Source organism: Cervus elaphus, chromosome 15 (assembly GCF_910594005.1).
Source record: "Cervus elaphus chromosome 15, mCerEla1.1, whole genome shotgun sequence".
Taxonomy (NCBI): domain Eukaryota; kingdom Metazoa; phylum Chordata; class Mammalia; order Artiodactyla; family Cervidae; genus Cervus; species Cervus elaphus.
In genome coordinates, this window is record NC_057829.1 from 16,784,717 (window position 1) to 16,805,286 (window position 20,570).

The window sequence follows — 20,570 nt, forward strand, 5'->3', positions numbered from 1 at the left end:
TTCTTTACTGTATATTGCTATGGGCACAGAGTGAAATTTTTTACATGAAGTCTTTAAAAAATAGATTGCTATTAAATATAAGGTGGATTTTCCTTTTAGGGTAATAATGTATGTGTGTGTGTATATACATTTTTTTTTCTCTTTCAAGCTGGACTTTAAACACCAAATGCCACCCATTCTCATGGCCAGTCTTTATCATCTAGATTCAAACATAGCAAACTTGGTGGGAAAAGATCAGGGAAGCAAACAGAAACGAAATTCATCCTTTGAAGAAGTGGTCGAAAAGGAGAGAGATGATAATATCAAATATTTTCTATTAGGAATGAATTGTCCCTGTTCTCTACTATCACAAAAGTACTTTCTATCTTCTTAGTTTGTCTTCCCTTTTCTAGTTCTACCTGCTTTGCCACCACTGTCCAGCTAAAGAGCTGTGGGCCTTGTGTTTTCTTATCTGCTTAAGTGAAAAAAAAAACTGCTAAATTACCCAGGCCGGCGTGGGCAATGTGAGGACAGCAGATTCCATCCAGTCCTCCAGAGAGCCGTGAGCAGGACATCCACAGGCTCCCATCCAACTGGCCTCTTCCCAGTCTCTTCTCTTGCTGAGACCCTTACACTTGGTGACCAAGAATAAGCTAACAATTCTGTTTACCTGGATCTTCTTGGAAGTATATCCTTCTTAACATATAGTTTTATACTTTTTCTATGGTAGGATTCCATATCTTTATGTCACTATTGCCTATTACTATTTCTTTTTTAAGTAGAGACTCCCATATCCTTCATTGGTAGAGATCATGATCACATTTCAATGTGTTTGTTTGTTAACATACACCAGTCTTCTTCTGGCAAAGACTCAAGTAGATGTCCCTGACCTCCTTCTCCCACCCCAATAACCAAGGTAGGCTCTTTACAGAAACATTTTAAAAACCATTAATGTCAACAATACACCTTTCATGCATATAGTCTGACAGCGCTGTGCAAACAGACAGATTAAAACATCACAAAACAGCTGGGAGCATGGCAGAAAAAAGGAATGTGTAACACGTGGCTTTGGAAAGTTTTAGTAGGGGAGCAGCCCGGTGTGTATGAGATGTGGAGGGAGTTGTCAGTGATGGTGAACATAACCACCTGGAGATGAATGGCTGTGTAAACTCATACTCATGGAAAATGGAGAGGCCTGTAGGGGAGCGCCTGGCGGGGGGTCTGGGAAGAGCAGGGCAGTAACATGCAGCGCCCTGGATGTGAGCAGAGAAATCAAGTCAATACTTTACCAATAGCAGTGAGGCTTCTTAAGTACAGATGTTATGTGGGGAAAACTGAAAACACCCTGAAATATATTCAGATTTGGGAGTGATTAGCATGCGTAACTATTTCTCCCAAGCCCGTAATTGTATGTTTAGTAGGAAGCAACATTTTAAATCAGTCTTCCCCCACCCTCCAAAAATCAGACTAAAGCAATGCACACTCTTAAGTGCAGGAAAGCCATACCAACATCCCACCAATGCCACCAAATCCTAAGATAGATAATACCCAATCTTAAAAACGGTTGGTTCTGCCATCATAGTGCAAAAATTAGAGAAGCCAATGACCTGATCATATAAAAGGCTGTGTTATCATTCAATGTAACCAATTATTTTTTTAAACTTGATATTTTTCAATCTATGCCATTTTTAAATCTATGCTTCCTTTAGTGTACAAATCTTCTATGACTTATGATGGGGTTATGTCCTGATAAATCCATCATACATTGAAAATATCATAAATCAAAAATGTATTTAATATACCTAACCTACCAAACATCATAGCTTAGTTGAGCCTACCCTAAATGTGCTCAGAACACTTACATTAGTGTACAGCTGGGCAACACCATTGAACAAAAAGGCCGAATACTGTATACTGAATACTGTGCTGAATGTGAAGAATGCTTCTCTGGGTACAGAATGGTTGTCAGTGTGTCAATTGTTTACCCTGTTGACTGTGTGGCTGACTGGGAGCAGGGCTAGTACTTGGATATAGCCAACCTGGGGAAAAGATCAGAATTCAAAGTATGTTTTCTACTGAATGTGTATTACTTTTGCACCATCATAAAACAGAAAAACTATAAGTTAGACCATTGTAAGTTAGAGACCGTCTGCATTCTTACACCTCACACAATGATCAGAAAAAGGTGAATGCATATGAAACAGTGTGAAGCACAAGTAAGTGATGAAAAGAAACAGTGTAAGCAAGCTCATTTACCTCCTGGTCAATGAAAGCAGGAAACACTGACACAGAAAAGACTTCCTTAACAGGAGAAGATGCAATTGTAGGAATAAATTCCCTGCCTACTTCTCCTCATTCTCATTTCTCTCTGGCTTGCTCTGAAGCTGCATGACTGAGGAGTTGCCTTCCTTCGTGAAGGTTGACGTATTCTCCTAAGAGCAAGGCTAGCCACACATATAACAGCGCCGACATGTCAGCCAGACTGCCAGATGGGAGGGCTCTGTGATTAAACTCCTTGACTCTTCTGAAACCAAACTATGTAAACCAGTAAGATCATCCCACCACTTTTACCCAGGCCTCGCCCCAGGCCTCTGTAAAATGATAAAGGTACAGGACCTGCCAAGTCACTTGTCCAGTATTAATAAGCAATCATTCAATCATTTCTCCCAGAAATATTAACTGATATCCTACTATGTGGCGGGTGCTCTTCCGGACACTGGGGGCACAGCAACTAGTTAAAGACACAAATCACTGTCCTCAGTATGCTTATCTGCATCACGCTTATATTCTACCAGAGAACAGAGACAACAAGCAAGAAATGTAGGTAAAATATTGAGTATGCTAGATGACAGTACTATGTGGGAAAGCGGGCAGGGTGATGGGAACAGAAACACTGGAAAGCAGAAGCTGCTGTTGAAATGAGGTGGCCATGGAGGGCCTTCCTGAAAAGGTGATATCTCAGTAAAGACCTGAAGGAAGTGAAGGAGCTGACATGTTGATATCTTGGGGGAAGAACACTGTGGAAGAGGAAACATCTAAGGTAAAGGTCCTGAGGCAGGAGCATTCCTGTGGTGTTTCCCTGTTGGTGAGGAGGAAAAACAGCAAGAGCTGAGCAGACAGGCAATGCTGTCTGAGATACAGAGGGCCTCAGGGGTGTTTGGCTGTTACTCTGAGTGAACTGGTAGATGATTAGGGGTTTTTGAGCTGAATGAGAAAAAGTATGTTTTAACAGGATCACCCTACTGCTGTAATACCTCCTAAATAGTGGTGAAGGGTGGGTTGTCAGAAGGCATAAGACAGTAGGAGAGGACAGTTAAAAAAATAATCCAGAGAGAGCTGATGGTGACTTTGTCCTGGGAGTAGTACAGGTGGTAAGAGGTGGCTGTGTTAGTTAAATATGTGGAAGGTAGAGTCACTGGGGTCTGCTGATGGAGCAGGTACGGGACATGAGCAAAAGGAGTTGAGAATGATGCTGGAACTTTTTCTCTGAGCAATTCTTTCTTCCCTGCTCCTGGTACTGACATGTTTAGTTCAGCATTTTAACCCTGTATTGTAACTCTTCATGCTGCTGGCTTTCCCCACTGCTCTTAGTTTCATCTTCAGGGATTCTGTTTTGTTTCTTTCATGGTGCACAACACAGTGTTTGTAACAAAAGAGGACTTCAGTGACTGCTTATAAAGTAAAAAAGCCTTGTAGATTCTGAAGGATGTAGATGCAAGTATGTCTGCAGACTCAAAATCTAAAAGAAATTTAGGCCTAAGATAAGTCAGTTAGGGGGTATGTTTAACTTTTAATAAAAAAAATGATATGTGAACTATTATATTTCTTCAGACAATTATTGCTGAAAGATAATGTATAATCTGGAGGAGGAAATCGCATCCTACTCAAGTATTCTTGCCAGGAAAATCCCATGGACAGAGGAGTCTGGTGGGCTACAGTCTGTAGGGTCGCAAAGAGTCAGACACGATTGAGCATGCATGCTTGTGTATATCATCTCTGGTCTATAGCAGAGCTTATCCACTAAATATATATTTTTAAATTATTTGAATTTATCTTAAAAATCTATTTGTCCCACCTAATTGGATACTTTCATAATGCAAAAATAAAAATGGATTAATGATCTCTTCTAGGAATTAAAATTATATCCAGAAGCAAAAAGGAAATATAAAGAAATGGACAAGTTATTTTCAGGATTAATTCTGGGTTAGTTTCACAGAATTAAGGGTTAAGATAACATCCTCCATTTCACAGGCCATCTTGTTTTTTAAAAACAACACCAACTCCCCCAATCTCCAAAAGCACTGAAATAGAAAGAAAACCAAGGCGATGAATTTAAAAGAGATTTTTTCTAATTTGTTTTATTTTTTGGTAATTCAGTACTTTATCCTTCTAACTGTATTTTCTAGACTGGGGGTAGAATTGTTCTGGGGAAAGATCAAAGTAGTGGAATAATTTTAGAAATCTGATAAATGGTCAATATTAAAAGTTGCTGATAATGATTGCTGTTAAGATTCACCAAGAAAAATATCTGTGAAAGTGGTTTGTAAACCATAAGGTACCAATTATTGTCAGACAAATATGGTTTATAGTTTCAAAAGTCACCAAATATATATCTTGTATATTGCGGTTAATAAGAATGGCAGGACATTCTCAACGAGAGCTTTCCCTTTGGCTTACCAGCTCATTGATATGGAATTGCTGAAAGATGGTAATAGAATTATTCTCTGAAGATACTGCAGAATTACTCAGCAGTCTCTTTCTTCTAACCCCCTATTTTATGTGGGAAAACTGTGCAGGCTGAAATACATTTTTTTCATCAGAAGATTCCGGTATAGAAACATCACAAACTGTTGTTTTCTCTTTGTCCATGATGAGCAGGCAACACACTTTGCTGTATTTGACCCAACATGTCAAGCTTGCAGTTATTAACTAGCAACAGAAAAAAGGTAAAAGAAGGCAGAACACATGACGTTAATGTATTGAACAGCGCATATGTTCCTCATCCCTTTACCCATCTCAGCTGCCTCATTATTCATGTCTGTGGGATCTTTTGGGTCCACAAATGTTTTCCTGGGCTCAACCACAAAGGACCATTTTTCCCAGCCATGTGACCAGTGTTTGGGCAGCAGCCAGCATCCTTCCAGGTCCTGGAACACAAGTGACCCCAGTCATCAGTCAAGCCCCGTTCCTATCTCATCTGGCACTGCTGTTTCCCAAGGACATTTTCATGCTGGGGACAGTACTAGGCTGGGCACAGGAATCCCAGCTCTTCTGATATTTTGTCTTCTGGTAACAATACAAGATATGTACCAGCTCAGAGCAGGAAGGACCGTGGGGGGCAGTAGGTTAGGGGTGACACAGACATATTTTCTGTGTGCCAGGTGATTTGGCATCACTGCAATCCTGTGCTTGAGTACTTCAGTACAGAATCCATAAATTTCTACTACATTAAAAATGTTTAATTACTTGTATTCATTTAGTCTAATAGATTTTTCTGTTTTGGATTAGCACAAAGCAGTAGTAAGCCACCTTCAATTGTTTTACTTAATGCCCTCCTCTATGGGTAAATGGATTAAAAAGATAAGTATATAATTATTTTTTTAAATAATTCTTATAAAGAGCTTGGAAATGATACCCAGAGGAGAAACAAACTATAGTTGGAAAAACATTAGTGTTAATACATGCAATTCTCTGTTTAAGAATACTCATTCAGAAAAGGCATTCCCCTCCCCCCATCCCACCCCCCAATTTACAAATTCACAGATCTGGCAAAAAGGGGGAGTTCTGATGGTGTAGCTGACCATACCCCCTCCTTTTTCTCTTGGCCTCACACCAGTCTCTGGTTCCAGAAAGAACTGACCATGATAGATAAAACTGTTACTCTTTGATGGAGAAGTGAAAAATGTTCAGAGCACGTGGTATACAGTTATTACAGGGCACCCGGACAAATGTACCTTCTCAGAAAAAAGCTACAGAACCCAAGTCAAAGACACAGGCCACTTGGCTGGATTACCATCCACACAGCTGATGGTTCCATCTCTGGGAAAAGGGGTCCAGCCTGGTTTGGGGACAACATTAGCTTTGAGGTGCCAGAACTATCCCATTTCCTATATTCAGCTATTAAGGATCTGGTCTTATATTTTCCCCTGCTAAAGTTCACACAAATAATTTATATTTTCAATGAGAACTAAGTTTAAGTTCTATAAATAAGGAAAACATATATTGTCAGCCATGAAAATTTCCTCACATACCACAGACTACTTTGCCCATAAAAATATTTTATCTAAAAAAAATTATTGAGCTACAATTGAAATACACTACACTCTGGATGGGGCTTCCCAGGTGGTGCTCATGGTAAATAATCTGCCTGCCAGTGTGGCCAAAGATGTGAGTTTGATCCCATTTGCTGCCAGAGATGTGAGTTTGATCCCTGGGTCGGGAAGACCTCCTGCGGGAGGAAATGGCAACCAACTCCAGGATTCCTGCTTGCAGAATCCCACGGACAGAGGAACCTGGTGGGCTACAGTCCATAGGGTCACAAACAGTCGGACACAAATGAAGTGACTTAGCACACACAAGCTTTGTATACTTAAAGTGCTCAGTGTGATTAGTTTTGACATAGGTATACACTCATCTCAATCAAGAAAATAAACATTCCTGTCACCCTCAAAGTGTCTGTCCCTTGGTAATCCATTTTTCCCTCCACCCTCTTTCCCAGGCAACCAGTGATTGATTTTTTTGTCACTATCGATTACACTCCATTTTCTAGAATTTTACAGCAATGGACTCACACACAATGTGTGCTCTTTCCCCCCTGGTTTCCTTCACTCAAAATCTCTCTCTCTAATCTTCATAAGATTCTTCCCATTTGGCTGAGGTAAAGAGCACTATGATATTTCTGCGGCAGTGTTTACCAAAGCGTAGCTGCTTTCTAACCTTCCAGGTACTGGCTAGAACCTGCTGACTCGCCCCTCCTCAGACCCCTGACACCAGGTAACCAGTGGCTTCGGCACGCTCAGTGCGAGAGCCCGCCCTGCTGTGTGTGCTCGGCTGCCCGATTTTCTGTGACCCCGTGGACTGTAGCCTGCCAGGGTCCTCTGATCAGGGAATTTTCCAGGCAAGAATACTGGAGCGGGTAGCCATTTCCTAATCCAGGGGGGTCTTCCAAACCCCGGAACAGAACCAGCTTCACTTGCGTCTCCTGTGCTGGCAGGTGGATTCTTTACTACTGCGCCATCTGGGAAGCCTACAGGAACGAGCAATTTTAGTCTAAGCTCTTAGGGAATAACTATTCCTCTCCCTTGGTCTAACTAGCTGCTCTTCTAATGTCTTTCTACCATTTTCTGTAACCCAGGCAAGTCTTAGTCTAGTCCTTTATTTCACAGCAGGACTAAATATCTTTAGGAAACAAGCTGCAGTAATTTTCCTAGATCCCTCTAGACCACACATTTAGGAGTGTGGTTTGGATGACTTTTCTATAAAGTATAATGATAGTGAAGTCGCTCAGTCATGTCCGACTCTTTGCGACCCCGTGGATTGTAGCCTACCAGGCTCCTCCGTCCATGGGATTCTCCAGGCAAGAATACTGGAGTGGGTTGCCATTTCCTTCTCCAGGGGATCTTCCCGACCCAGGGATCGAACCCTGGTCTCCCACATCGGAGGCAGCCGCTTTACCCTCTGAGCCACCAGGGAAGACAACACACTGGTAACTTTCCTCCCCTTGCTGCTTTGTTACCCATTTATAAAGTCCATCTTCAGGGCCAGGACTTGGGTAAAGAGTGAAGCACTAGCCTCAGGTGAAAAATTTGAAGAGGTGCCCCAAACCTCAGTAATCCAGATGACCCATATTTTTTCCAAAAATCAAAATGAAGGTTAAAAAAAATCCATGATGAACAAAATACAAAAATTTTAAATAAAGTCAGGACCAGTAACATTTGCCATGCTGAGTCTGAGACAGAAAGAGAAGATCAGTTAACAGTGATCTGACCTTTATTATTATTTACATTTTACACCCAAGGTGAGTGCCTTACATGCCTCACCCTTGCCCTGGCCCTGGTCCGACTCCACTGGATATGTTTCTCTGTCCAACAGGCTGTTTGCCATACTGAAATCATCATTAGAATGTTAGTTCTGGCCCGGCAATTAGAATATGCCACGGACAATGAGAGCTACTTCAAAAATGCTTTATCGAGGCGCATGAGTTGTTTCTTACTTTTTCCCTTGCCTTTAACCGCAAGTACAGACAATCCCAGAGAAAGACATAAACACTGGTCACCCACAGTCCTGAATTTTTTAAAGGGCCTCAACCAAGCATTCAAGATGGGATGCATTAATGCTGTATCTGATTACCTGCACCTTCAGTGTGAAACTAGAGCCATCTTATCTAAACAGACACACAGAAACCATCGCTCTGATTGATGTTATCATTTAAAACATGTACTGTACTTCTCACTGGGCCTAAAAAACACTTGAGAAAAATCAGTGTGTAAGAATAGTCTGTATAAAATACGAGTTCCAAATGGACTGAAAATATGCCTGGAAACTCGTTGGAGTAAGGGCAAATACAATGATTCTTTCTGTATGCCTGTGTTCAGCTGTGGGGAGAAAGCATGCCATACAAAGTATTCAAGGGTCCCACTCACTCTCAGAGAGTGTGCTTGGGTCTCCTTCTTCCCGGAAATGAAAGGAGTCCGGTTTAGCCACTCATAGATGTAATAAAGAGAATGAAGTTATTAGCTACATATTGAAGAACTTAAGAGGAACAATAGAATATTAGTTACAGCTGGGGAGAGATGGTGAACACTGGTCTTTCATGTCCACATAGGATAACGCAATAATTAGACTGCACTGAGAATAAACGTAAAGTTGGTCATCAGTCGTCACAACAGCCTGGGGGAAAGGGAGGAAACAGGCTTTGGAGCCAGAGAGAACTCCAGGGAAGTTCAGTACCACTCTCTCCTAGTCCTCTGACCTTGGCCCCTTCCTGCGCATGCTAGCTCAGCCGTGAAACGAGGCTACTTTACAGGGTCACCGCGAGAATGACATGGCAAGACACGCAGAGCACAGACCTGGCTGGTGGGGAGCTCTGATCAAACGGTAGCTGCTGTTATCACCACCTCCAGCCCCGTAAGATTTGTGTGTTTCAAGGTCATCTGACCCCAAGACAGAGCAATGGTGAAGGTTTTCAAGGAAAGAGAACAATAATATTGGTAATTATTTATGTGTGTGTGACTACAGAGGGGGCCTAGGCACCCTGCTGGAGGCAGTGCCCACCCTACTTGTCTACATTTCAGTGCCAGGTACCTAAATCTGAGTACTTCCTTCTTATAATATTTCTAAGGGAAAACTCTTGAGTGATATCCCTTTAAAAAAAGCCTTTTTTTTTTTCTTGCCAAAAAAGAGCAGCTGATTACAGTCATGGTTATGATGTACAGTTTTGTTCTTGACATTTTAAAAGATCCAGGAAAGAGCTTCCAAAGTTCATCCAAAAGTGGGTAGAAAGTAGGCAGTAGGAAGAAGAAAGGCTACTAGAGAGTTGGAGTCATTCGCTCCAGACAAAGAGGGTTTGAAAGATTTCAAGTATGTTAGGTAAGGGTCAGGATCCTGATGCTACTCTGCTGCCTTTCATGTCCGTCGAATAGAAGGACTCCTGTCACTACCTTTTCTTGGATGGATGATCTCCTTTCCTGGAGAAAAGGGATCGGCCAGATGACTTTTTGAGATCTCTTCTCATTCTAGCCATTGTACAAATATTAAGAGCAAAAGAATACACAGTCCATCAGCGTGTATGTGTGTGTGTGTGTGTGTGTGTATGTGTGTGTGTGTGTGGCGGGGGTGATTTCAGTTTCATTCTATTTAAAATGAGGTTGATGTAGCTTGTCACAATGGAAAGAGTGGGAGCCAGGACTCAGGCAGAGCTGAATTTGAATCTGGTTTTGAAACTCACAATTGGACAGGTTACGAGAAAAGAATTCAACTCCCTACTCAACTGTGACCTGGAGATAATCTCTGCCTCCCAGAGTTCCTGGAAGGATTAACTAAACTAGTCCTGGCAAAGCACCTAATATTTTGACTGACACCCTGTAGGGCTTTGATGAATTAGAGCTACTAATGTAATTGGCTAAAAAAATCATCTGACTAGTTACCTTTAAGTCATAACAAGAGCTATGGCATTCTGGTTGTAGTTATACCACACTAGAAAAATTGCAAATTCACGTCAGCAGACTGACACCACCCTGGCCCACTCTGCAAACTAGAACTTGTTTAGGCCAAAGAAGGCTTGAGGTGGTACCTCATTGACCAGCCTGGTGCTAAGAAGCAGAGGAAACTAAAGGCGAGGTCTAAGGCATCTTGGTATGAATCTGCTTTCTCTTACTGTCACCCTAAGAATCAAATGAGTTATTTTTAAAAGGTTCCAAATACATTTCCAAGTCTAAGGAATATATCACATCCAACCAACTTGTAATTCACACTAAGTATAGTAAAAACACCAGTAAAAAAACAGGTCTGCAAACCAAATGGAATGTCAGAAACTGTAATTATGATTTTTCTCCTGCGCAAATGATAGGGAGCTAAAAATGGAAGTTACACAGAAATTAAAACAGCTCTTGCACAGCAATGAAATACAGTGGTCAGAGCCCTGTACTGAGTGAAAGAAGCTTCTACTATCAGACTTGGCCATAAGACGTAATTTTTTGGTGCTACATCAACGTGGTATGACATATTTAGTGTTTACACAGAGATTCTGTAATCCAGGACAGAACAGCTCTGGTTTCTCTTCTTGACCAGTGTCAGGGTCTGTGGCAGGAAGCCTAGAGGCTGTGGAGAATAGGAAAAGACAGAGGAGATACAAGGGACAAACATGCACATAAAGTGACACCCACGAAGAGCTTAGCCAGAAACATGGGAGGGTTTCCTGAGTCCCTCTGTGTTGCTTAAAAAATCAGACTTGGCTTGGAAAGCACGTCCTGTTTCCAGCAAAGGGGGCAGTGGATGGGTTACAGTTGAGGGAACTAAACATTACAGATAAAGGAGCAGAACAATGCACTGTGTACTGACAGAGTCACATGAGCTTATTTTTGTTGGGAGTGACCAAGTGCAGGCATGACATGTAAAGTGACCCCAGATATATCAGGAAGCTGGATGAGGCCCAGTGTAGATGCTTGTCGATATCAGATCTATGAAGGTCACTGTGCCATGAAGTCAACCATAAGCAGGAACCTCACATGGTAATGAAGTAGCCCTTACATTACCAAAAGACCAGTTTTATATGGTGGAGTGAAGTTAAAATTCATCACCTCAAATACATAAATTTCAAGTGGCAATAAGCCACTGAGCTATCGAGACTGCCTACAGAAGCTAAACCCAGTATCTCTGTAAGTTCATTTTTATTCACCATAACTTTTTAGAAGTTGGGGTACAAGCAGTCCTTTGAAATCTATGTATTTATTTTTACTTTGCTTCCAGTCATCATTTAATTATGCTTCCTTAGAACCACAGGTATTACAAAATCTGACAGCATAGTACTTATAAGCAGGTTCATTAATTATTATTTTTGTGTGTGTATAATAATGAGATAACTGAAAAAACCCAAATGGCAACTAGGATAAGAATCAAGACCATCACATAAAGCAAAGAAAAAACAAACTAGGAAACTCGAGAAGAAATGTATTATCCATGCTGGATATTAAGTTCAAAAGTTCCTGTTCAAGGGGACATTAAAATCAAAGTTTTACTTCTATATACCTCTTTCCTCCCTTGAATAAACTGGCCTAAACTGCAGATTATTTCAGTGTGTGAATGACTGAAAGGAGTATGGCAAACCCTTTCAGCAGTTTATTCAGTATTCCAGACCACTTGGGTAACTGCCAGTATGAATTCAGAGGCTTGTGAAAACCACAGGCTTGAAGAAAGAGAGGTCCTTTCAGAAATGCTTATCTCAATACCAAGGAGTCAACTGTTTGCGGGTATCTAAATAATGCAATCCTGTGATGTTTTATGTTAAAAAGAAATCTAAATTCTAAACTTAAAAAGACATGCCTTTACTTATGATTAAGGGGTAAGGAAATCTCTTCCTCATCTGGATTTTGACAGTTATAACAGATGCACTGAGAGGGACTTTAAGACAGCCGGAGTCCTGGAGATGCCGATGCAGTTACGGTGACAAGGAGAAGTTGCTAAATATTTTACGGTTCTCTGACCTTGTCCCCACTCATATTACTATCCTTCTAGATTTATCTTTCCTTTAGTGGATTTTTTCCTCTTCCTTATTTTTTTTTAATGAAAAATAGACATTAATGCTTCAGTTCATTTTGTGAATGATTTCAGAGATATTTTTGTTTCTTTTTAAAAATGACCTTCAAATAAAGATAACAGACTTTTCAGACAGCAAAGCCCAAAGCAAGTTAACATCAGACTCTGTAGAGACCTTCTGAAGAGGGGTGGCCAACTGCTAAATAAACTTAAAACATTTTAAGAGTAGGCAAAGAAGGTATTACTCAGGGAAGCAACAATCAAAGCAGCCCAAGATTGGCACATACAACAGAATCCTTTTCCAGCAGACATTCAATTTAACTAGCACTGGTTGTTTAAAATAAAGTATTTCCTGGGAGGATCCAAGTGGCCATGAAGACTGCTTTTCTTGACATCAGGAAACAATGTCTTTTTTTTTTTTTTTCTTTTTTAAGACACAGTGCAGAAACCAACACATTTCAAGGCCATATGATGTGGTTTTTGTTGATTCATGAAGCAGAGATGGGTTTGGGAGAGGAAATTGTATTCAAGTTGAACTGAACCGCACTAGTCTTGGTTTACCTGCCATATGCAAAACGCCTGTCTTTGTGATGATCTCCGAACGTGTCCCAAAGCCTGAGAGAAACGCTCACTTCATCAACAACATCCCGGGAACGTTCCAAGACCTGCAGGAGAGAGAGGGCACCAATTCGCTCTCAATCAGAAGTTCCCCAGGCAAAGAATGCCTAGGTCATCAGCCCTTAAAGCCCCCGAGATTCACTTGCATTTAGTTTTCTCCTTCCAGCTAACAGGACTTAGCTAAGTCCGACTTCTCTTCCTGGAACCATGCGCCCTAAAAACCCTCACTCAGGATACTAGACCCATATGTCAAATCAGCTTTCTGCTTTAGTTTTCTCTTGCTGCATGAAAAAGGGGAGTTCTGTCTTGAACCTACAAGTTAAGTTCTTCCTCTGCTTTTTAAAAATCTGGGTATATTCTATAGCCTACAATAAGCCATAATGGAAAAGAATATAAAATATGTCAACATATATATAACTGCATCACTTTGCTCTATAGTAGGAAGTAACACAACACTGTAAATCAACTAGACTTCAATTCTAAAAAATCAAATAAATAAAAAAATCTCCCCAAATAAGTCAAAATCAAAATCAGACTGGCGACAGCAATGATGTGTCCTTAGGATTCTGAAGAAACCCTGTCTACCAATACAGTATACTAACGCATATATACGGAATTTAGAAAGATGGTAACGATAACCCTGTATGCGAGACAGCAAGAGAGACACAGATGTATTGAACAGTCTTTTGGACTCTGTGGGAGAGGGCGAGAGCGGGATAATATGGGAGAATGGCACTGAAACATGTAAATTATCATATGTGAAATGAATCGCCAGTCCAGGTTCAATGCATGAGACAGGGTCCTCGGGGCTGGTGCACTGGGATGACCCAGAGGGATGGGATGGGGAGGGTGTTGGGATGGGGGTTCAGGATGGGGAACACATGTTCACCCATGGCGGATTGAAGTCAATGTATGGCAAAACCAATACAATGTTGTAAAGTAAAATAAATAAATAATTAAAAAAAGAAAAGAGACCCCGTCTCTCTCACCTCCTGGCAGACTCGGTACTGGTCAATGGCCCACACGGTGGGGACATGGGTAGCCAGCAGCTGGTACTGTGTCAGCGTGGTATTACACGCTCTGGCGCAGATCAAGCGTGTCTTTCCCACGGCATTGTCTCCCACAACCACGCACTTGATGGTTTCCACGTTGGGTCTTTCGTAGTCCATGTCAGCGTCCATTTATAAAACTCTGGAAGAAGAGAGCGGATACCACATTCGAGACATCAGGGCTCTCCAGAGCAATCAAAGATGGGAGGGGGTCAGGCAGTTTTCCCTCGGCCCAGGCGCTCCTATGGAGGTGCTTGAGCCTAAGCCAGAAGTTTGGAAGCTCCTACGAAGCCGAACTGGAACTCAACTTTTCTTTTTATATCTCACACAAGTACAAAAACACCGGATTGTTATTTTGACCCCAAATGGTTTATCCCGGTTAACGTGTTATTTTCTCCTTGGTTCTCTCTAAACACAGTCTGACTACTGGAACGCCACCCAGGCGAGTCAGGGCTGCTGGCAGTCTAAGTTCACTAGCTGCTCACGTGGACCCCTAGAGAACTGGGCACCCGCGGGGTCAACCTGACACGCTCGGGCACAACCAGCCTTTGCAATAATGTCCGTTACAATCTCCCAAGATCTCCTTTTGACAGAAAACAGCAAAATTCTGTTAAGCAATTATCCTTCAATAAAAAATAAATAAATTAAAAAAAATCCTATAGGTTCTAAAACTATCCTGGTGACTCAGAGGAGGATCCAAAGTGCAAGCAGAAAGGACTGTCTGACTTTAAAGAAGAGTGAACTGTGTGAATTTTGATATCTTGCTGAAATTGTATTTATATTCATTCATGAATTTTTATTAATCAAATTCACTAAAAAAATATCTTCTTAAGAGAAGCACTATAAAGCAGAATTAAAAAAAAAATTCTTTTTCCTGAGAAGAATCTGGAGCATATGGTAGAGAATGATTTTATTAAGATGAGGCGCTACCTTGGAGACGGCTTCCCAGGTGGTGCTAGTGGTAAAGAACCCTCTTGCCAATGCAGGAGATGCAAGAGATGCGGATCCGATCCTTGGGACAGGAGGAGGGTGTGGCAACCTGCTCCAGTATTCTTGCCTGGAGATTCCCATGGACAGAGGAGTCTGGTGGGCTACAGTCCATTCGGTCACAAAGAGTGGGACATAAATGAAGTGACTTAGCACGCACGCTATTTTGGAATATTTCTGAAACCATCAAAAAAGGTTTAAAGAGGGTTGCTGGGTGAGGAGTGAAGAGGCAGAGGGAAAGCTGCTGGCAGCCCCACTTCCCCCAAACAGGAGCCCCACAAACTGCAGTGTGGACTGCTTCCTTGCATCAGCTGGATGGGTGGCCAACCACGCAAGATTTTAATGTACTGTGATTGCTCTTTTGAGTAAGTCTGTTGTTAAACTGAGAAAACTAGTTAGATGGTAATTTTTAAAAACGAGTTTATAGAAATAGAACTGCCATATGACCCAGCAATCCCACTCCTGGGCATACACACCGAGGAAACCAGATCTGAAAGAGACACGTGTACCCCAATGTTCATCGCAGCACTGTTTATAATAGCCAGGACATGGAAGCAACCTAGATGCCCATCAGCAGATGAATGGATAAGAAAGCTATGGTACATATACACTATGGAATATTACTCAGCCATTAAAAAGAATTCATTTGAATCAGTTCTAATGAGATGGATGAAAGTGGAGCCCATTATACAGAGTGAAGTAAGCTAGAAAGAAAAACACTAATACAGTATATTAACACATATGTGGAATTTAAAAAGGTGGTAACGATAACCCTATATGCAGGACAGAAAAAGAGACAGATGTATAGAACAGACATTTGGACTCTGTGGGAGAAGGCGAGGGTGGGATGATCTGAGAGAATAGCATTGAAACATGTATATTATCAAGTGTGAAACAGATCACCAGCCCAGGTTGGATGCATGAGACAAGTGCTCAGGGCTGGTGCACTGGGAAGACCCAGAGGGATGGGATGTGGAGGGAGGTGGAAGCGGGGATCAGGATGGGGAACACACGTAAATCCATGGCTGATTCATGTCAATGTATGGCAAAAACCACTACACTACAATATTGTAAAGTAATTAGCCCCCAATTAATAAAAATAAATGAAAAAAAAAAGAAAAAAAATGAGTTTATAATGGTCTTAACAGCCATGGTTAAAAAAATGCTCAATCAAAGCAAGATCCTTTATGACCCACCTCCCAGAGTAATGGAAATAAAAACAAAAGTAAACAAGTGGGACCTGATGAAACTTAAAAGCTTTTGCACAGCAAAGGAAACTATAAGAAAGGTGAAAAGACAACCCTCAGAATGAGAGAAAATAATAGCAAATGAAACAACTGACAAAGGATTAATTTCCAAAATACACAAGAAGCTCATACAACTCAATACCAGAAAAACAAACAACCCAATGAAAAAGTGGGGAAAGACCTAAACAGACATTTCTCCAAAGAAGACATACAGATGGCTAACAAACACATGAAAAGATGCTCAACATCACTCATTATTAGAGAAATGCAAATCAAAACTACAATGAGATATCACCTCATACTGGTCAGAATGGCCATCATCAAAAAGTCTACAAACAATAAATGCTGGAGAGGGTGTGGAGAAAAGGGAACGCTCTTGCACTGTTGGTTGGAATATAAATTGATACAGCCACTATGGAAGACAGTATGGAGCTTCCTTAAGAAACTAGGAATAAAATCACCATATGACCCAGCAATCCCACTCCTAGGTAAACACCCTGAGGAAACCAAAATTGAAAAAGACACATGTATCCCATTGTTCACTGCAGCACTATTTACAATAGATAGAACATGGAAGCAACCTAGATGTCCTTTGACAGATGAATTGATAAAGAAGTTGTGGTACATATACACAATGGAATATTACTCAGCCATAAAAAGGAATGCATTCTAATCAGTTCTAATGAGGTGGATGAACCAAGAACCTATTACACAGAGTGAAGCGAGTTAGAAAGAGAAAGATAAATATCATATTCTAATGCATATATATGGAACCTAGAAAAATGGTACTGAAGAATTTATTTATGGGCAGCAATGGAGAAACAGACATAGAAAATAGAATTATGGACATGGGGAGAGGGGAGGAGAGGGTGAGATGTATGGAAAGAGTAACATGGAAACTTACATCACCATATGTAAAATAGATAGCCAATGGGAATTTACTGTCTGGCTCAGGAAACTCAAACAGGGGCTCTGTATCAATCTAGAGGGGTGGGACGGGGAGGGAGATGGGAGGGAGGCTCAAAAGGGAGGGGATATATGTATACCTGTGGCTGATTCATGTTGAGGTTTGAAAGCAAACAACAAAATTCTATAAAGCAATTATCCTTCAATAAAAAATAAATTAAAAAAATGCTCAGAGTAGGGCCTGATACATAACTGGGACTCAATACATGTTTAATGCATTTGATGTAAGAAAAATGATAAAAGGTATAGAAGGAGAGGTAGAAGGAACAATGTTAAGAAGAACTGTGCTTTTGCACAGTTAGGACCATCTGAACATGGATAACAGCATCACAGGAGGCGTTAAACTCGAGGATGGAGAACTGTTTGGCAGAACAGAATGGAGTGATTCAAGGAAAAGATGCGTGGTGAGGTTAAGGTCTGAGCCTACACTGTGAAGGGGCTTAAAATAGATACCTGTGCCCCAGCTGGCAAATGCTGATTTTTGAAGGTCTTGGGTGGGAAATGAAAGTCTTTAAACATCTCCAGTTCTGATGATTATCCAGGTGTGATGACTCCAAAAATCAATCTCTTTAAAATTCAGCCTTAAAATTCTGTGGTTTTATCAGTTCTTGATTTAATAGTATAACATGGCAAAAGCATGACTTGCCATGTTTCCAGTGATTCTTAAATACTGGCCCTAGAACATCTGGCAACGTCTGGAGGTATTTTTGGTTATCCCAATGGGGTGGAGGGAGGTGCTACTGGCTTCAGGTAGGCAGAGGCCAGAGATGCTGCTAAACATACTACAATGCACAGGACAGCCCCTGCAACAAAGAATTATTCAGCCCCAAACACCATGTGGGGGGCTGGAAAATCCTGCTTTGGGTGCATGGGGGTTTGAGTGCTTGTCTCTCCTCTTTCTGGCCATTTTATGTGATTTTAGGCAAGTTATCTGCACCATCTGAGCCTCAGCTTCCTCACTTGTTAAGTGGGGATTACAATTCCTTGATTTCCTAATGTCATGAGCATTAGGTGAACTGAGGTTCTCAGTCACTGGTGTAATACCTGACACATTGATGCTTCCAAAATTATAATCATCATGCTGAAATGAACACTTACAGATGACAACAAAACTGAGTCAGGTGGAAGACCGGAATTAGGTGCAAAAATCATGAACTTAAAACTCATAAAGACCTATAAAAAGGATACACTTTAGTAGAGCAATTAAAGATAATTTATTGAAAACTTAAGAACCTAAATACAAAATGGAGCACAGCTGACCTGATAAAAAGAAGGCAGTAAAAGTTCTGGGTGGGGAATGGGAGAAGAGGAGGTCACAGGTAGCCAAAGAATAATTGAGTTGGAAAGCTAGGTTAAAAATCTTTTTATGCAGCATTTCTAGATTCTAGAATAAAAATGGTAGCACTTCATAACAGTCTTTGACAAGCTTCTGGTGCTATTACCATGGGATAGCCTGTGTCAGAAAAAAAACAGGTTCCATTTGGAGACTCGCAACTCTGAAACCTAAGGTTTATTATTTTGAATGTCCTAGGTGACATTCAAACTTTACTCTTTTGAGTGAATTTTGCTTTTTTAGATAGATAAAATGGGCTCAGATGGTAAAGAATCTGCCTGCAAGGCAGGAAACCAGGGTTTGATCCCTGAGTTAGGAAAATTCTCTGGAGAAGGGAATGGCAACAGTATTCCTGCCTGGAAGATTCCATGGACAAGAGGAGCCTGGTGGGCTATAGTCCATGGGGAGTCTCAAAGAGTTGGAGTCACTATGACTGAGTGACCAACACTTTCACTTTCTTTAGGTAGATAAAAGTCAAATAAAGCCAATCCATTAAATTTGGATGAATGTTTGGATTTAGTAAAAATTTGGACACAACACAAAAAGTCTGAAACTGATCTTCTTGTTGGCTTGTAAACTTCCTCTGATAGCAACCCCAAAGAGGGGTCCCCCAAATAACTTGAATCATGACAACTCTGGTGGAATAGCTGCAGAGCTTTTACAGAAGATGACTTTGAGGGGGGCAGAAGCCCTCCTAGTTTTATATTAAGGCCGTGGTTACAAAAATATCATTACTTATTTATAGACACATCTCAGGCACGGTCCTAAAAAGAATTTCTGGGTCAAAGGTGATAATAACATCCATTGGTCCTCTAATCTCTAACAGTCTGCACAAAATCAAAGTGACTGCCAAAGGTGCTGAACTCTGCGCCAAGGGGACGACATGTAAGGAAAGTGAAAGGCAGGCGGAATTAAATCCTCTCAGCTCAGATCACGCACTCTACATGGGGCATTTCCAGGAAGAGTGTGCTGGATTTCCAAAAGCTGAGGTTCCAAATCTTTCCTCTTGGGTAGACATTTATTTAGCAGCAATCTAAAAAGTACTTTAAGAGTATGAAATCACAGTCAAAGATGTAAACTCATGCTATTCTTGTAAACCAATTATTCATCTGTTACACATAAACAAATATTATAATTATAAAAATATGCAATTGTATCCTTCTTTGCTTGTTATGGGCTCAAATTTATCCATATCTAGCACTCTTATGATTGAATGAGCTCTAAGGACCATCTGGATAATGACTATCTGGTTTCTGATTTTTATTTACCTGGGAAGAGAATAATAAATATGCATTTAACATTGTTAATAAATCTCACTACCATAAGTACTGCTGGTCTCTTTTGCCTTTAGATCTATATCTGAGGAGACTAGGAAGGTATCAAAGGAAAAGAATAGCTGGGAAGAACTGAGACTGATACCATGGGAGCTCTGTAAAAAAAGTGAAAGTTGCTCAGTAGTGTCCAATTCTTTGTGACCCCATGGACTGTAGGCAGATTCTTTACCATCTGAGACACCAGGGGAGCCCAAGAATACTGCAGTGGGTAGCCTACCCCTTCTCCAGCGGCTCTTCCCAACCCAGGAATGAAATCAATTTCAAGTAGGTTTTGAGTGAGATTAAACCTACTTGAAACTGATTTCATACTTTCACCGACTCTTCAGGACATGAAAGCTGACAGTTAAAATGCTATCTGAAAAATCTACTTATACACTTTTTTGAAGTCAAAAGTTTATTTCAAGAGGGAGGGGACATATGTATACCTATGACTGATTCATGTTTATGTTTGACAGAAAACAACAAAATTCTGTAAAGCAATTACACTTCAATTAAAAAAAAGTTTATTTTAAAACAAGTAAGTGATAAAATAAGAAATGCAAGAGGAGAAATAACATGTTACCACAGAAATACAAAAAACTATAAGAGACTACTACAAACAATTATATGCCAACAAACTGGAGAACCTAGAAGAAATGGACAAGTTTATGGAAACATACAGTCCACCAAAACTGAATCAAGAAGATACAGAAAATCTGAACCAACCAAAAGTGAAATAGAATCTGTAATTAAAAAAAAAAATTCCTTGCAAACAAAAGTCCAGGACTGGATGGCTTCACTAGGGAATTCTACCAAAATATAAATA

General features: G+C 40.7%; 1 protein-coding gene across 5 annotated transcripts in view; it reads right to left on the bottom strand.

Moving 5' to 3' along the window:
• Positions 1-20,570, bottom strand: part of RHOBTB1 (Rho related BTB domain containing 1) — a 75,641-nt gene that overhangs the window by 25,743 nt on the left and 29,328 nt on the right. For all 5 annotated transcript variants that reach the window (XM_043925175.1, XM_043925173.1, XM_043925174.1 and 2 more), the window contains 2 exons: positions 13,839-14,040; positions 12,793-12,896 (listed from right to left, as the gene is read on the bottom strand). In XM_043925175.1, the coding sequence (XP_043781110.1) occupies positions 12,793-12,896; positions 13,839-14,030 (296 nt within the window). In that variant the 5' untranslated portion in view covers positions 14,031-14,040. The remainder of the gene's footprint in view (positions 1-12,792; positions 12,897-13,838; positions 14,041-20,570) is intronic.